General features: G+C 36.4%; 1 protein-coding gene across 13 annotated transcripts in view; it reads right to left on the reverse strand.

Moving 5' to 3' along the window:
* The window catches only part of MYO9A (myosin IXA), a 285,101-nt gene that overhangs the window by 73,046 nt on the left and 195,336 nt on the right, over positions 1–16,719 (reverse strand). For 8 of the 13 annotated variants that reach the window (XM_082443570.1, XM_082443569.1, XM_082443573.1 and 5 more), the window contains 2 exons: positions 15,086–15,185; positions 14,355–14,570 (listed from right to left, as the gene is read on the reverse strand). In XM_082443570.1, the coding sequence (XP_082299696.1) occupies positions 14,355–14,570; positions 15,086–15,185 (316 nt within the window). The remainder of the gene's footprint in view (positions 1–14,354; positions 14,571–15,085; positions 15,186–16,719) is intronic. The other 5 variants (XM_082443566.1, XM_082443563.1, XM_082443574.1 and 2 more) reach the window with 2 other exon arrangements.

Raw genomic sequence — 16,719 nt, forward strand, 5'->3', positions numbered from 1 at the left:
CCCAGGACCAGATGGCTTCACAGGCGAATTCCAACAAACATTTAGAGAAGAACTAACACCTATCCTTCTCAAACTCTTCCAAAACATAGCAGAGGGAGGACCACTCCCAAACTCATTCTACGAGGCCACCATCACCCTAATACCAAAACCAAAGATGTCACAAAGAAAGAAAACTACAGGCCAATATCACTGATAAAGATAGATGCAAAAATCCTCAACAAAATACTAGCAAACAGAATCCAACAGCACATTAAAAGGATCATACACCATGATCAAGTGGGGTTTATCCCAGGAATGCAAGGATTCTTCAATATACGCAAATCAATCAATGTGATACACCATATTAACAAATTGAAGGAGAAAAACCATATGATCGTCTCAATAGATGCAGAGAAAGCTTTCAACAAAATTCAACACCCATTTATGATAAAAACCCTGCAGAAAGTGGGCATAGAGGGAACTTTCCTCAACATAATAAAGGCCATATATGACAAACCCACAGCCAACATCATCCTCAATAGTGAAAAACTGAAACCATTTCCAGTAAGATCAGGAACAAGACAAGGTTGCCCACTCTCACCAATATTATTCAACATAGTTTTCGAAGTTTTAGCCACAGCAATCAGAGAAGAAAAAGAAATAAAAGGAATCCAAATTGGAAAAGAAGTAAAGCTGTCACTGTTTGCAGATGACATGATACTATACATAGAGAAGCCTAAAGATGCTACCAGAAAACTACTAGAGTTAATCAATGAATCTGGTAAAGTAGCAGGATACAAAATTAAAGCACAGAAATCTATGGCATTCCTAAACACTAATGATGAAAAATCTGAAACTGAAATTAAGAAAACACTCCCATTTACTACTGCAACAAAAAGAATAAACTATCTAGGAATAAACCTACCTAAGGAGACAAAAGACCTGTATGCAGAAAATTATAAGACACTGATGAAAGAAATTAAAGATGATACAAATAGATGGAGAGATATACCATGTTCTTGGATTGGAAGAATCAACATTGTGAAAATGACTCTACTACCCAAAGCAATCTACAGATTTAATGCAATCCCTATCAAACTACCACTGGCATTTTTCACAGAACTAGAACAAAAAATTTCAAAATTTGTATGGAAACACAAAAGACCCCGAATAGCCAAAGCAATCTTGAGAACGAAAAACAGAGCTGGAGGAATCAGGCTCCCTGACTTCAGACTATACTACAAAGCTACAGTAATCAAGACAGTATGGTACTGGTACAAAAACAGAAATATAGATCAATGGAACAGGATAGAAAGCCCAGAGATAAACCCACGCACATATGGTCACCTTATCTTTTGATAAAGGAGGCAGGAATATACCGTGGAGAAGACAGCCTCTTCAATAAGTGGTGCTGGGAAAACTGGACTGCTACATGTAAAAGTATGAAATTAGAACACTCCCTAACACCATACACAAAAATAAACTCAAAATGGATTAAAGACCTAAATGTAAGGCCAGACACTATCAAACTCTTAGAGGAAAACACAGGCAGAACACTCTATGACATAAATCACAGCAAGATCCTTTTTGACCCACCTCCTAGAGAAATGGAAATAAAAACAAAAATAAACACATGGGACCTAATGAAACTTAAAAGCTTTTGCACAGCAAAGGAAACCATAAACAAAACAAAAAGACAACCCTCAGAATGGGAGAAAATATTTGCAAATGAAGCAACTGACAAAGGATTAATCTCCAAGATTTACAAGCAGCTCATGCAGTTCAATATCAAAAAAACAAACAACCCAATCCAAAAATGGGCAGAAGACCTAAACAGACATTTCTCCAAAGATGATATACAGATTGCCAACAAACACATGAAAGAATGCTCAACATCACTAATCATTAGAGAAATGCAAATCAAAACTACAATGAGATATCATCTCACACCAGTCAGAATGGGCATCATCAAAAAATCTACAAACAGTAAGTGCTGGAGAGGGTGTGGAGAAAAGGGAACACTCTTGCACTGTTGGTAGGAATGTAAATTGATACAGCCACTATGGAGAACAGTATGGAGGTTCCTTAAAAAACTTAAAATAGAACTACCATATGACCCAGCAATCCCATTACTGGGGATATACCCTGAGAAAACCAGAATTCAAAAAGAGTCATGTACCACAATGTTCACTGCAGCTCTATTTACAATAGCCAGGACATGGAAGCAACCTAAGTGTTCATCAACAGATGAATGGATAAAGAAGATGTGGCACATATATACAATGGAATATTACTCAGCCATAAAAAGAAACGAAATTTAGTTATTTGTAGTGAGGTGGATGGACCTAGAGTCTGTCATACAGAGTGAAGTAAGTCAGAAAGAGAAAAAGAAATACCATATGCTAACACATATATATGGAATCTAAGAATAAAAACAAAAAGGTCATGAAGAACCTAGGGGCAAGACGGGAATAAAGACACAGATGTACTAGAGAATGGACTTGAGGATATGGGGAGGGGGAGAGGGAAGGGTAAGCTGTGACAAACTGAGAGAGTGGCATGGACATATATACACTACCAAACGTAAAATAGATAGATAGTGGGAAGCAGCCGCATAGCACAGGGAGATCAGCTCGGGGCTTTGTGACCACCTAGAGGGGTGGGATAGGGAGGGTGGGAGGGAGGGAGATGCAAGAGGGAAGAGATATCAGAACATATGTATATGTATAACTGATTCACTTTGTTATAAAGCAGAAACTAACACACCATTGTAAAGCAATTATACTCCAATAAATATGTTAAAAAAAAAAGAAAGAAATGAAATTGGAACAAAGAAATCAATAGCAAAGATCAATAAAACTAAAAGGTGGTTCTTAGAAAAGATAAACAAATTGATAAACCATTAGCCAGACTAATCAAGATAAAAAGGGAGAAGACTCAAATCAATAGAATTAGAAATGAAAAAGGAGAAGTAACAACTAACACTGTAGAGATACAAAGAATCATGAGAGATTACTACAAGCAACTCTATGACAACAAAATGGACAACCTGGAAGAAATGGACAAATTCTTAGAAAAGCACAACCTTCCGACACTGAACCAGGAAGAAATAGAAAATATAAACAGAGCCATTACAAGCACTGAAATTGAGACTGTGATTAAAAATCTTCCAACAAACAAAAGCCCAGACCCAGATGGCTTCACAGGAGAATTCTATCAAACATTTAGAGAAGAGCTAACACCCATCCTTCTCAAACTCTTCTGAAATACAGCAGAGGGACGAACACTCCCAAACTCATTCTAGGAGGCCATCATCACCCTGATACCAAAACCAGACAAAGATGTCACAAAGAAAGAAAACTACAGGCCAGTATCACTGATGAACATGGATGCAAAAATCCTCAACAAAATACTAGCAAATAAAATCCAACAGCACATTAAAAGGATCATACACCATGATCCAGTGGGGTTTATCCCAGGAATGCAAGGATTCTTCAGTATATGCAAATCAATGTGATAAACCATATTAACAACCTGAAGGAGAAAAACCATATGATCATCTCAACAGATGCAGAAAAAGCTTTTGACAAAATTCAACACCCATTTATGATAAAAACCCTCTAGAAAGTAGGCATAGAGGGAAGCTACCTCAACATAATAAAGGCCATATAGGACAAACCCACAGCCAACATCGTTCTCAATGGTGAAAAACTGAAACCATTTCCACTAAGATCAGGAACAAGACAAGGTTGCCCACTCTCACCACTATTATTCAACATAGTTTTGGAAGTTTTAACCATGGCAATCAGAGAAGAAAAAGAAATAAAAGGACTCCAAATCGGAAAAGAAGAAGTAAAACTGTCACTGTCTGCAGATGACAGGATGCTATACATAGATAATCCTAAAGATGCTACCAGAAAACTACTAGAGCTAATCAATGAATTTGGTAAAGTAGCGGGATACAAAATTAATGCACAGAAATCTCTTGCACTCCTATACACTAATGATGAAAATTCTGAAAGAGAAATTAAGGAAACACTCCTATTTACCATTGCAACAAAAAGAATAAAATACCTAGGAATAAACCTACCTAAGGAGACACAAGACCTGTATGCAGAAAACTATAAGACACTGATGAAAGAAACTGAAGATGATACAAACAGATGGAGAGATATACCATGTTCTTGGATTGGAAGGATCAACACTGTGAAAATGACTCTACTACCCAAAGCAATCTACAGATTCAATGCAATCCCTATCAAACTACCACTGGCGTTTTTCACAGAACTAGAACAAAAAATTTCACAATTTGTAGGGAAACACAAAAGACCCTGAATAGCCAACGCAATCTTGAGAACGAAAAACAGAGCTGGAGGAATCAGGCTCCCTGACTTCAGACTATACTACAAAGCTACAGTAATCAAGACAGTATGGTACTGGCACAAAAACAGAAATATAGATCAATGGAACAGGATAGAAAGTCCAGAGGTAAACCCACGCACATGTGGTCACCTTATTTTTGGTAATGGAGGAAAGGATATACAATGGAGAAAAGACAGCATCTTCTATAAGTGGTGCTGGGAAAACTGGGCAGCTACACGTAAAAGAATGAAATTAGAACACTTCCTAACACCATACACAAAAATAAACTCAAAATAGATTAAAGACCTAAATGTAAGGCCAGACACTATCAAACTCTTAGAGGAAAACATAAGCAGAACACTCTATGACATAAATCACAGCAAGATCTTTTTAGATCCACCTCCTAGAGTAATGGAAATAAAAACAAAAATAAACAAATGGGACTCAATGGAACTTAAAAGCTTTTGCACAGCAAAGGAAACCATAAACAAGATGAAAAGACAACCCTCAGAATGGGAGAAAATATTTGCAAATGAAGCAATTGACAAAGGATTAATCTCCAAAATTTACAAGCAGCTCATGCAGTTCAAAATCAAGAAAACAAACAACCCAATCCAAAAATGGGCAGAAGACCTAAACAGACATTTCTCCAAAGAAGATATACAGTTTGCCAACAAACACATGAAAGGATGCTCAACATAATTAATCATTAGAGAAATGCAAATCAAAACTACAATGAGGTATCACCCCACACCAGTCAGAATGGCCATCATCAAAACATCTACAAACAATAAGTGCTGGAGAGGGTGTGGAGAAAAGGGAACCCTCTTGCACTATTGGCAGGAATGTAAATTGATACAGCCACTATGGAGAACAGTATGGAGGTTCCTTAAAAAACTAAAAATAGAACTACCATATGACCCAGCAATCCCACTACTGGGCATATACCCTGAGAAAACCAGAATTCAAAAAGAGTCATGTACCACAATGTTCACTGCAGCTCTATTTACAATAGCCAGGACATGGAAGCAACCTAAGTGTCCATCGACAGATGAATGGATAAAGAAGATGTGGCACATATATACAATGGAATATTACTCAGCATAAAAAGAAATGAAATTCAGTTATTTGTAGTGAGGTGGATGGACCTACAGACTGTCATACAGAGTGACGTAAGTCAGAAAGAGAAAAAGAAATACCATATGCTAACAGATATATATGGAATCTAAAAAAAAATCATGGATCTGAAGAACCTAGGGGCAGGACAGGAATAAAGATGCAGATGTAGAGAACGGACTTGAGGACACAGGGAGGGGAAGGGTAATCTGGGACGAAGTGAGAGAGTGACATGGACTTATATAATATCAAATGTAAAATAGCTAGCTAGTGGGAAGCAGCCGCATAGCATAGGGAGATCAGCTCGATGCTTTGTGACCACCTAGAGGGGTGGGATTGGTAGGGTGGTGGGAGACGCAAGAGGGAGGAGATATGTGGATATATGTATATGTATAGCTGATTCACTTGGTTATAAAGCAGAAACTAACACACCATTGTAAAGCAATTATACTGCAATAGAGATGTTAAAAAAAAAAAAAAAAAGAATCCACCTGCCAATGCAGGTGACATGGGTTCTATCCCTGGTCCAGGAAGATCCCATGTGCCACGGAGCAACTAAGCTCGTGAGCGACAACTACCGAGCCTGTGCTCTAGAGCCCGTGAGCCACAACTACTGAGCACGTGTGCTGCAACTACGGAAGCCCACGCGCCTAGAGCCTGTGCTCTGCAGCAAGAGAAGCCACCATTATGAGAAGCCCGCGCACTGCAACGAGGAGTAGCCCCCACTCGCCACAACTATAGAAAGCCCAAGTGCAGCAATGAAGACCCAATGCAGCCTAATAAAAAGAAACAGCAGCTATCAAGATAATGAACAGTTAACCCTGAGAGAGCAAAAACTGGGTAGAAATGAAAGTAGAGTTGAATGAACTCATGAAAGAAATAAAAACACAGTAAAGGTCTTTGGTGGCGCAGTGGCTGGGAGTCCGCCTGCCAGTGCAGGGGATGCGGGTTCAGTCCCTGGTCCAGGAGGATCCCACGTGCCACGGAGCAGCTGCGCCCGTGCAGCACAACTGTTGAGCCTGCACTCTGGAGCCCGTGAGCCACAACTGCCGAGCCCATGTGCCACAACTGCTGAGGCCCGTGCGGCTGGAGCCTGTGCTCCGTGGCTGGAGAGGCCACTGTGGTGAGAGGCCCCTACTTGCTGTGACTGGAGAAGGCCAGCGTGCAGCAGCTAGGACACAGCAATCAATCAGTCAATCAATAAGAAAGTGAAATGAAGATTAACTTATGAGATGTCTAAGGGAGAAAAAGCACAAATGGAAAATTTAAAGGGGACAAAAGCAGGAAGATAATAAAAAAATATAAAATGATATAAAGAAACAAGCAAAAAGGGTCAGAGAGAAGGTAGTTGAAATGGACGATAGGAAAAGAAAAAAGCTTGTTTGTAACTGCAGTCCCTAAACAAGAGAAACAGAACAACAGAACACAATATTTAAAACTATCATCCAGGAAAACTTTTCAAAAATAAGGCAAGAACAGAATTTACACATTGACAGAGTCCTGCAGATATACAGGATAATTAATCTGTAATGATCGACTTAAAGACATATCTTAAACTTTAAATATAAAGAAGAAACTCTGAAGGCATGCAAGTAAAAACATCAAATAACTTATAAGGGCAAGAGATTTAGACTGGTAATAGACTTACCAACAGTAACAAATAAAGTAAGACAACAATAAAATAGCACTTTCAAAAAACTCAGAGAAAGAAAATATGAACCAAGGACTTTATATGTAGCCAAGATGTCCCTTCAAACATCAAGGCTATAGAAAGATCTTGGGGAATTCCATATTGATGGCCCTTCATAAGTAATCTACTAGGGGAAGAGCTTCATCCAACCAAGAGATAAACAGGGAAACATCTGCAAAATATTTGAAGTGATAATTTACTACATTTAATAATAGATCTAAGACAAAAACAAAGGTAGGGACTACAGTGAAAGAATCATATATAAAATTACATGTTCTGACAAAGTGGAAATAAAAGCCTAAAAAATAGGAGTAGAAGGGAACAGAGACTAGAATAATTCATCAACAGTTGTGTCACAATAGGTGAGAATTAATATTATTTATTTTAAAATGACTAATTAGAGTATAATTGGTTAAACTTAAAAATATTAAAGGCATTTTTAAAAGTTATATATAAAGGTAAACAATCAACAGAACAAGAACACAACCTCTCCTAAACATCAAAAGAAATTTTAAAAAATAAAAGATCAAAGAAAACTAACATAAACACAGCAAATTTAACATAATAATAACAAAATTGTAAGAAAGAGTGGAGAATTAATCTATCAGTTACATCAATAAATATGGATAGATTTAACTCACCTATTAAGGGAAAAATTTTTTAATTTGGCTCACAAAGCAGGGACCAACTATACTGCACAAAAAAACACACCTCTAAACAAAAGGATCCAGAAAAGCTAAAACTAAAGGGGTGAGCAAAAGTATTCTAGGCAAGTGGAAAAAATAAGAAAACAGAGGCTGTGATATTATTATTTATGTAGGATTCAAGCAAAAAACATGGAACCTGACAAAGGACACTTCTTAATACTAAAAACCACAATTCACAATGAATAACAGGAGACGTTAACACATTCTGTGTAAGACAGATCAAAAATAATAAGGATATAGAAGGCAAACAACATAATTAATAAGGTAGAGCTTACAGATATATATTGAAATTTTATACTCTGAATAGAGAATATACCTTCTTATCAAATACACATTCAACAAATAACAAGTGTTGGCAAGGATGTGGATAAAAGGGAACCCTCGTTCACTGTTGGTGGAAATGTAAATTGGCATGGCCACTATGGAAAACAATATGGAGGTTCCTCAAAAAATTAAAAATAGAACTATGATATGATCCAGCAATTCCACTTCTGGGTATTTATCCAAAGGAAAAAAACCCCACTAATATAAGATATATGCACTCCAGTGTCCACTGAAGTATTATTTACAATAGACAAGCTATAGAAGCAACCTAAGTGCCCATCAATAGATGACTGGATAAAAAAGATGTGGTACATATAAACAGTGGAATATTACTAAGCCATTAAAAAAATTAATTCTTGTCATTTGAGACAACATGTACGGATCTAGAGGGTATTACGCTAACTGAAATAAGTCAAAGACAAAAACTGCATGATCTCACTCATATGCGGAATTGAAAAAACAAAACAAACAAACTGAACAAAATGAAAACAGACTCATAGATACAGAGAACAAATGGGTGGTTGTCAGAAGGGACGGGGGTAGGAGAGGTGGGTGAAATACGTGTAGGGGATTAAGAGGTACAAACCTCCAGTTTAATAGTAAACAAGTCATGGGGATGTATATACAGCGTAAGGAATATGGTCAGTAATATTATAATAATTTTGTATGGGGGACAGATGGTTACGAGACTTATGGTGATCATTTCATAATGTATGCAAATGTCAAGTCATTATATAGTATATCCAAAAGTAACATCATATTGTACGTCAACTATATTTCAATTTAAAAAATGCACATGGTACATTCACAAAAACTAAGTAACGAAGAAAATACCAGTAAATTTGATCAAATAGAAGCATCATAAAGTCTTTCATCAGAATACAATAAAACTAGAAACTAACAAAAATTAAAAAACAAAAAAGGCTCTTCATCTGAAAACTCAAAAATTTTTATTAAACAAGTTTTGTGTAAAAAAAGAAACTAAAATTACAGATTTTCTTAAAAAATAATAAATCCTTTACATATTAGAATAAACAAGATACATCTGAAGTGTGATCAGAAGAAAAACCATAGCCTTACAAACCTGTATCAATAAAAATAAATAAATGAATTAAATTAACCACTCAAAAGCTAGAAAAATAAGAAAGTAAACCAAAAAAAGCATAATAAAATAATAAAGGTAAAAGCAGAAATCAGTGGAGAATGAAAAAAAAAAAGTAGGTATGATAAATAAACCAAATCCTGTTACTTTGGAAAAAATTAACAAAATAGACAAACGACTAGGTAAGGGGAAAAAATCTACAAAATAAGAAATGACAAAAGGGAAATAACCATTGAAACAGAGAAGTTTTTAAAATCATGAGACTACCTTCCAGACCTCTAGGCAAATAAATATGAAAGTTAGCTGAAATGGAAAAAACCAGTTGCCAAAATTGCCCCCATTAGACAGAAAGCTTTAAAGACTAATTTTCCTAGAAGAAATAGAGGAACTTATAATAAAAGAATTATGTCACAAAAAAGTATCAACCCCAGATGGTTTCATAGGGAAATTCGACCAAATCAAACAGTGGAGAGTGGCAATGTTATGAACTGTCCCTGACTTTTGGGGGGAATAAAACACACATATTAATACTAAGTGTATGGAGTTTCCTGGTGACCTAGTGGTTAGGATTCTGGGCTTTCACTGCTGTGGCCAGGGTTCAATCCCTATTCAGGGAACTGAGATCCTGCAAGCCATGCGGTGCAGCCAAAAAAAAAAAAAAAATCAATAAAAAACCGAGAACAAAACTGAAAACCAGAAAGACCTAACAGGCTTGAAGAAATTAAACAAAATCAAATAGAAAACAGTGTATTAAAAAATAAGTAAACACCAAGTGTATTCAATAGTGGGGCTGCTGTCCTGGGGCCACCAATCTAAACTTTTTATGTCATAAACTTTGTTCAATTCAGCTGGTTTTCCAACTTGTAAGACCCTCAAAATCACCAGCCTAGGCCCTAAAATCCTATAAATATCCTTTCCTGACTTCCCCTTTCTGAGAAATTACTAAGGCCTAGTCAAGGTGGATTTTTCCCTTACTGTAAAATAAGCTAATAAATTTAGCCTTGATAAATGGGTTTTTTCTGGCAGTTTTTTGTGGAGTGGACAGTAAAGAGAAGAAAATTCAACACGGATAAGGATTGAAGAGTATCTCAGAGAAAAACAAACAGAATTAGGAATATAAGAAGTATAGGAGTTTTGGGGGGAAATGAAAAACTTAGTTTTAGCATACTGGAGATAAAGTCAACAAATTCTGGAGAGCTATTTGGGAGTCATACCCATGGAGATGATTGCTTTAAGTCTAGCGAACGGTAGAAGAAACTATACAGAGAAAACTGTTACCTATACCAATCCTACAAATAAGGGATAGAAATGATTTTATTAACTCATTCACCATCCAGATGATTCAGAGACTAAAAAACGATATGAAAGCCACCTTAAAAATACTGCTTAGCAGTAATATTCCATTGTATATATGTGCCACATCCTCTTTATCCATTCATCTGTTGATGGACACTTAGGTTGCTTCCATGACCTGGCTATTGCAAATAGAGCTGCAATGAACATTGTGGTACATGTCTCTTTTTGAATTATGGTTTTCTCAGGGTATATGCCCAGTAATGCGATATCTGGGTCATATGGTAGTTCTATTTTTAGTTTTTTAAGGAACCTCCATACTGTTCTCCATAGTGGCTGTATCAATTTACATTCCCACCAATAGTGCAAGAGGGTTCCCTTTTCTCCACACCCTCTCCAGCATTTATTGTTTGTAGATTTTTTGATGATGGCCATTCTAAACAGTGTGAGGTGATACCTCATTGTGGTTTTGATTTGCATTTCTCTAATTAGTGATGTTGACATTCTTTTCATGTATTTGTTGGCCATCTGTATGTCTTCTTTGAAGAAATGTCTATTTAGGTCTTCTGCCCATTTTTGGATTGGGTTGTTTGTTTTTTTGATATTGAGCTGCATGAGCTGCTTGTATATTCTGGAGATACATGTACCACAATGTTCATTGCAGCACTATTTACAATAGCCAGGACATGGAAGCAACCTAAATGTCCACCAACAGATGAATGGATAAAGAAAATGTGGCACATATATACAATGGAATATTACTCAGCCATAAAAAGAAACGAAATTGAGTTATTTGTAGTGAGGTGGATGGACCTAGAGTCTGTCATACAGAGTGAAGTCAGAGAAACAAATATGGTATGCTAACACATATATATGGAATCTAAAAAAAAAAAAAAATGGTTCTGAAGAACCTAGGGGCAGGACAGGAATAAAGACGCAGATGTAGAGAATGGACTTGAGGACATGGGGAGAGGGAAGGGTAAGCTGGGACAAAGTGAGAGAGTGGCATGGACATACAGACACTACCAAATGTAAAACAGATAGCTAGTGGGAAGCAGCCACATGGCACAGGGAGATCAGCTCGGTGCTTTGTGTCCACCTAGAGGGGTGGGATAGGGAGGGTGGGAGGGAGACACAAGAGGGAGGAGATATGGGGATATATGTATATGTATAGCTGATTCACTTTGTTATACAGCAGAAACTAACACACCATTGTAAAGCAATTATACTTCAATAAAGATGTTAAAAAAATAAAATAAAACATGGTAGGTATAAAAACTAAGTGGAAGCAGCATACAGAGACTAAACAGTTATTCAAATGGCAGAGTTAAAAGTAGGAAGTTTAAAAAAAACACTAAAGTCATACGGAGGGAAACTACTACTCTCACCTCAACTCCTCCACAGCAGGTAACAACTACTTAAAAATTCACCAGCACAGGAGGTAATGCTTATCAAATCCCCTTCAGGTAATTCATTTCTAACTGTCTTTATCTCATTAGATCAGTTATTTCACAACTGGAAAGGTCAGTGGATGGCTTCCTCAAAGACTGACACACTTCTTAGCAAATGTCAGTTATTAAATCACTTTGTCCAGAGAAAAAACAAAAACTATCCAGTTTTTTAAAAAATCATGTGCCCAGAAAATCAAGCCCATTTAAAATCCTGAAGATATGTGGATTTTGAGAATTCAGTAGCTTCCATTTAGAAACAATTAGACTTCATTTTTCACAATATCAGATAACATTAGAACATGGCATATTTTCAAGATAAACAAACAGAAACACACTTTAAAACTGTCCCTACCCTTCCCACCCCCAACCCCAGTAAGTATCTATCAGCATATTCTAAAAAGCAAAGCTTCTTCATGCAAGTGTTCACCAGAAACAACCACCACCACCTATTCCTAAAATAGCTAGTGATGAAACAGAAGGACAGTGAGAAAGCTGGAGAGGTGACTAACACACTGTGCAGGAGGGTGCTCTACAACTACTGGCATGCAGTGACTGTCAAGCAGGTGAACAGAATCACAGGCAGAGACTACCAGCTAGAACCCTTAAAGGGGCTGAATGCTCCGAGCAGAAAGCCCAACTTCCTGGTTCATCTCAGTAATTCTCAGAGAGAAAGAATTCTACCACCAAAAGGACTAAGGTTTGTAACAAAGGAAACTCTCAGGAACAAAACAGCAATTATAAATGCTAAATTCTTCAACAAATGAAAAATCTGTGTACACTCTGGAGAATAATTTAAGCATGTTCCCTATTTACACTAAAAATATATAGCAGTGCTTTTCATTAAAATTAGTTTGCTCCATTACATAATTTCATCTTTAACAACTAAGCATATGATAGAGTATATTTCATTATAACTCAAAAATAGGGCACCTCCAAAGTGGAGTTATTTTATCCTACACTGAAGAGAACGTTTTGGTTCTAATTATATATATCAATGGATATACAGGCTGCAACTTTTACAGTCCTGCAGTTTGGCTCAGGGTAATGACTCATTTGTCTAATTAGAGAACTGGTCATGCATTTTTCTGTTTTTGTTGTTGTTTTTATTTTTTCTTTCTTAGAATATCAGGATTACCATTTAAAAACTGGGTCCATCTCCAATAAAAGATAAAGACAATGAGAATATTCTGGAACTTAGCAAAAATTTTAATTAACTAGGTCTTTGGAACAATCAAACAGCTTTTAAAACAGTTCAAAGATAAAATATTTAATGAGTCAAAAGAAGACCATCCTAAAATGTTTCTCCCATAATGAACAGATACTAAAGAAAAACATTAGAGACCCAACTTAATTAAGGATATGCACGGAAATAAAATGCATATCATTCCACCTCCTCAGTGATAATGTTTTAGTACATAATAGACATACAGGGTACTCATATTGTATTTTCCAGGACAATTCCAAAATCAAACACTTTATACCCATAAATACATTTGTACTTATCAAACTACATATGCCTAATTTGGGTTGAGATATGATAATAGTTATTTTCTTAATGCAGCTTTATTAAAACATAACTCCAATGTTGTAATTTGTGATTAAGACAAATTCACATTATCTATAGCCTTTTAGTTGGCTGGGTTGGCCCAGGGAGACATTTTTGGCATTGCTTATTAAATTTTTAAAAATTCATGTTTATTTTCTATTACTAAAAAAATGCAGAGGGGAAGCAAGTTTAAAGCCAAAAAGAAAAGAAAAGAGAATACCATTTCAGTTAAAAGTTACTGGATTATTTTTTATATACCCTATTCACTAGACCACGGAGGGATCAAGAAACTATGACCAGCAGGTCAAATACAGCCCATTGTCTGTTTTTGTAAATAGTTTTATTGGAACACAGCCATGTGCCTTTGTTTACTTATTGCCTATGGCTGTTTCCACTCTACAGTAACAGAGTTAAGCAGTTGCAACAGAGACTGTATAACCCACAAAGTCTAAAACATTTACTATCTGGCCCTTTACAAAAAAAAATTTTGAGGCTCCCTGCTCTAGACCTTTTAAGATATAACACAGAAAACTCCTACATTAGTGCTAAGTTAAATAACTTTAATATTTTTTGCCTAATTTATGATTTGACATATACTGTTAAAGTGCCCTTTATCCAAGTCCTATTAAATTAAGGTTTAGCTTTAGTTGCTTTGTTCACTGAGGTTTCCCATGTACAAACCGTTATACGGAGAAGAAGCTGTGAAGGTTAGCTTTAGATTAGCAAAGACTATTCCCATCAGATTTGCTTGTTGCCTATTTTTCTTATATTGCTGTAAAATTACCATTTCGGAGTCACTGTGAGAGGCCTGACCCAGGCCGGGTGCAGGCCCTAGCTCAGAGTGAGAAGCTTGGTCAAGGGAGAGAAGGGGCTCAATAATGTCATCGTAATCATCTTCCTCTGTATCCCCCTCCCCATCGGCAAAAGTACCTCTAGTCAAGAAATCGGAGCGCGTCCGCGCCATTCGAGCTTTCTTTTTATGGGCCGGTCTGGCAACCTGCTTGACCAAATGATAAAACAAATAACACAACAATGTTTTGTTTTGGTTTTTGGGAGACGATGCCAATGAAAGACATCAGAGAGCTCATGAATTTCTTGAAACATCCCCTCCACCCCTGTGCCCTTTCCACTAGAAGTGACAGCGATAACCAAAAGCAATCCATATTCATTACTCTGGACAAAGAATAAGAATGGAAGCTAAATCTATACTGTTCTTCTCCATAGCCAAGGAAGTCATCTTTCACTGCCATAATGAGTCACCAAAGTCACTTGCATAAATTGCCTTCTTTTCCTCAGCAACTTCTCTTTTGTAAATATAATCTGGATTTTTAGGCACCCTTCCCTGCCTGAAGTACTCCTCTCTAAGTATAACAGACTTAACTCATGGCTTCTTTCTCTATAAACACTTGGGAGTAAATGAGTAGATGAGGTGCTCTACCTACAAGAATAATAATTTCCAAAACAGCGTGCACCTATTTTGCATAGAAGATAAATAAAACAAAAGTCAATAGTTACCTCTCTTTGGCCCGGCCCAGTTAACTTCACAGGTTTCGAATCTGGTTCATCTTGTTTATGGAGTTGAGGATTTCCACTGTTTAAGGCTTCCTTGGTGACACTTAGGATAAAACAACAGGATTACATTTCAATTCCTAGCAGATATCTCATGGCAGCAGTCTTAAAAGTATAGCATGAAATACAGTCTAACAAGTCAGGTCAAAGAAATAGATTTGATAATGAGAAAAGGAAAATACCAAATCCTCAACTCTTTAGAATCAGCCTCAGAAGAAGGGGCCTTTAGTCATTATAAAATACCTGATAGGTAGCCACCCAGTGATAAGGACCTCATTACTCTGTTTTATACTGAGATGGTCCTATTGATAAGCAAATTTTCATTCTGAAATCTCTCTGTAGCTTTCATCTGTGGTCTTAGTTTAAAATTTTTAGAATGAAATCAACACTGGCAGAATAAGAAATTGTTATCAAGCTAAGAGAAGTATGCCCCAAACCATAAAGATGGTATAGTGTTAGTCTGTGAAAATTTAATTCTGCTTGAATAACCAAATGATATGGCTGCTTTATCATTAAATTCTCTCTACAAATGAATGTCTGTGTCTGATGAAAATCTGAACAGAACCTGTACTTTTATGGCCCCAATTATCTATATTAACTCAGAACCATGAGTCTTAAAATTTATCAACAGGACTGTAAACTCACTGAAAATCATATCTTACCTTCTAGCATACTGCTGGGTTTAAAGTAGACACTAACTTATAATACCATTTGGCAGAGTAATTGCCCTTGCATTCAAAATCTTCCACTTAATTTTATAAATGAAGGCCTAGGTTATCTTGTCCTTTGCCCTATGCAATAATCCCTAAACAACGCTAATTAGATGTCAATCTTTCTGATAGCTAAAAGCTTCTCAGAGATCTCCCTTCTGACCAGTGTACAATCAAGTCCAGCAATCTTCGCTTGTCCTGAATAATCCTTTTGGTTATTAAAAATCTCTCTTGCCACAGTTGAGCCATTTACCTTCGATTTGTTCTCCAAAAGAGAAACAATTAATAGGACCTTTGATAGCACCTGACCACCCTAACTAACTTTTAAACTCACAGCATTTTCTCTAAGTTTCTCCATGATTTCTTTTTTGTTCTCCCTTACTAACCAGCTGAAGACTACGATGTACTTATCACCACTATGGCATAGAAAGGACACTAATCTAATGTTACTTCCTAATCATGACATCCAATGTTGATTTCTAAACAGGAAACTCAAATTCTGGTCTCAGCTGTTTCTCTAAATATGTGACCTTATACAAGTCATTTCACCTCCACGGGCACCAGTGACCTCATCTTATAATAATGTGGGAACTGGACTAGATATTATAACTTAGAAACACTAACATATATGATTCTATAAAATGCTAATGTTTCTAGTATTACTTATAGAACAAGAGAAGATGTGAAGTATGAATTTTACTTAACCTTTCACACAAACAATCTAATATATAATCATTTTGAGGATAAATAGATATTAATAAGGTAAAGCAAACTAGGTCAAGTAGCTATAAGACTTTATCTTGGCAAAATGATAAAAGGAATAATTCACAAGAATGATTAATGTTTTTGAAATCTGTAAGTCTTCTACAA

Source organism: Balaenoptera physalus, assembly GCF_965194825.1.
Source record: "Balaenoptera physalus genome assembly, chromosome: 2".
Classification (NCBI taxonomy): domain Eukaryota; kingdom Metazoa; phylum Chordata; class Mammalia; order Artiodactyla; family Balaenopteridae; genus Balaenoptera; species Balaenoptera physalus.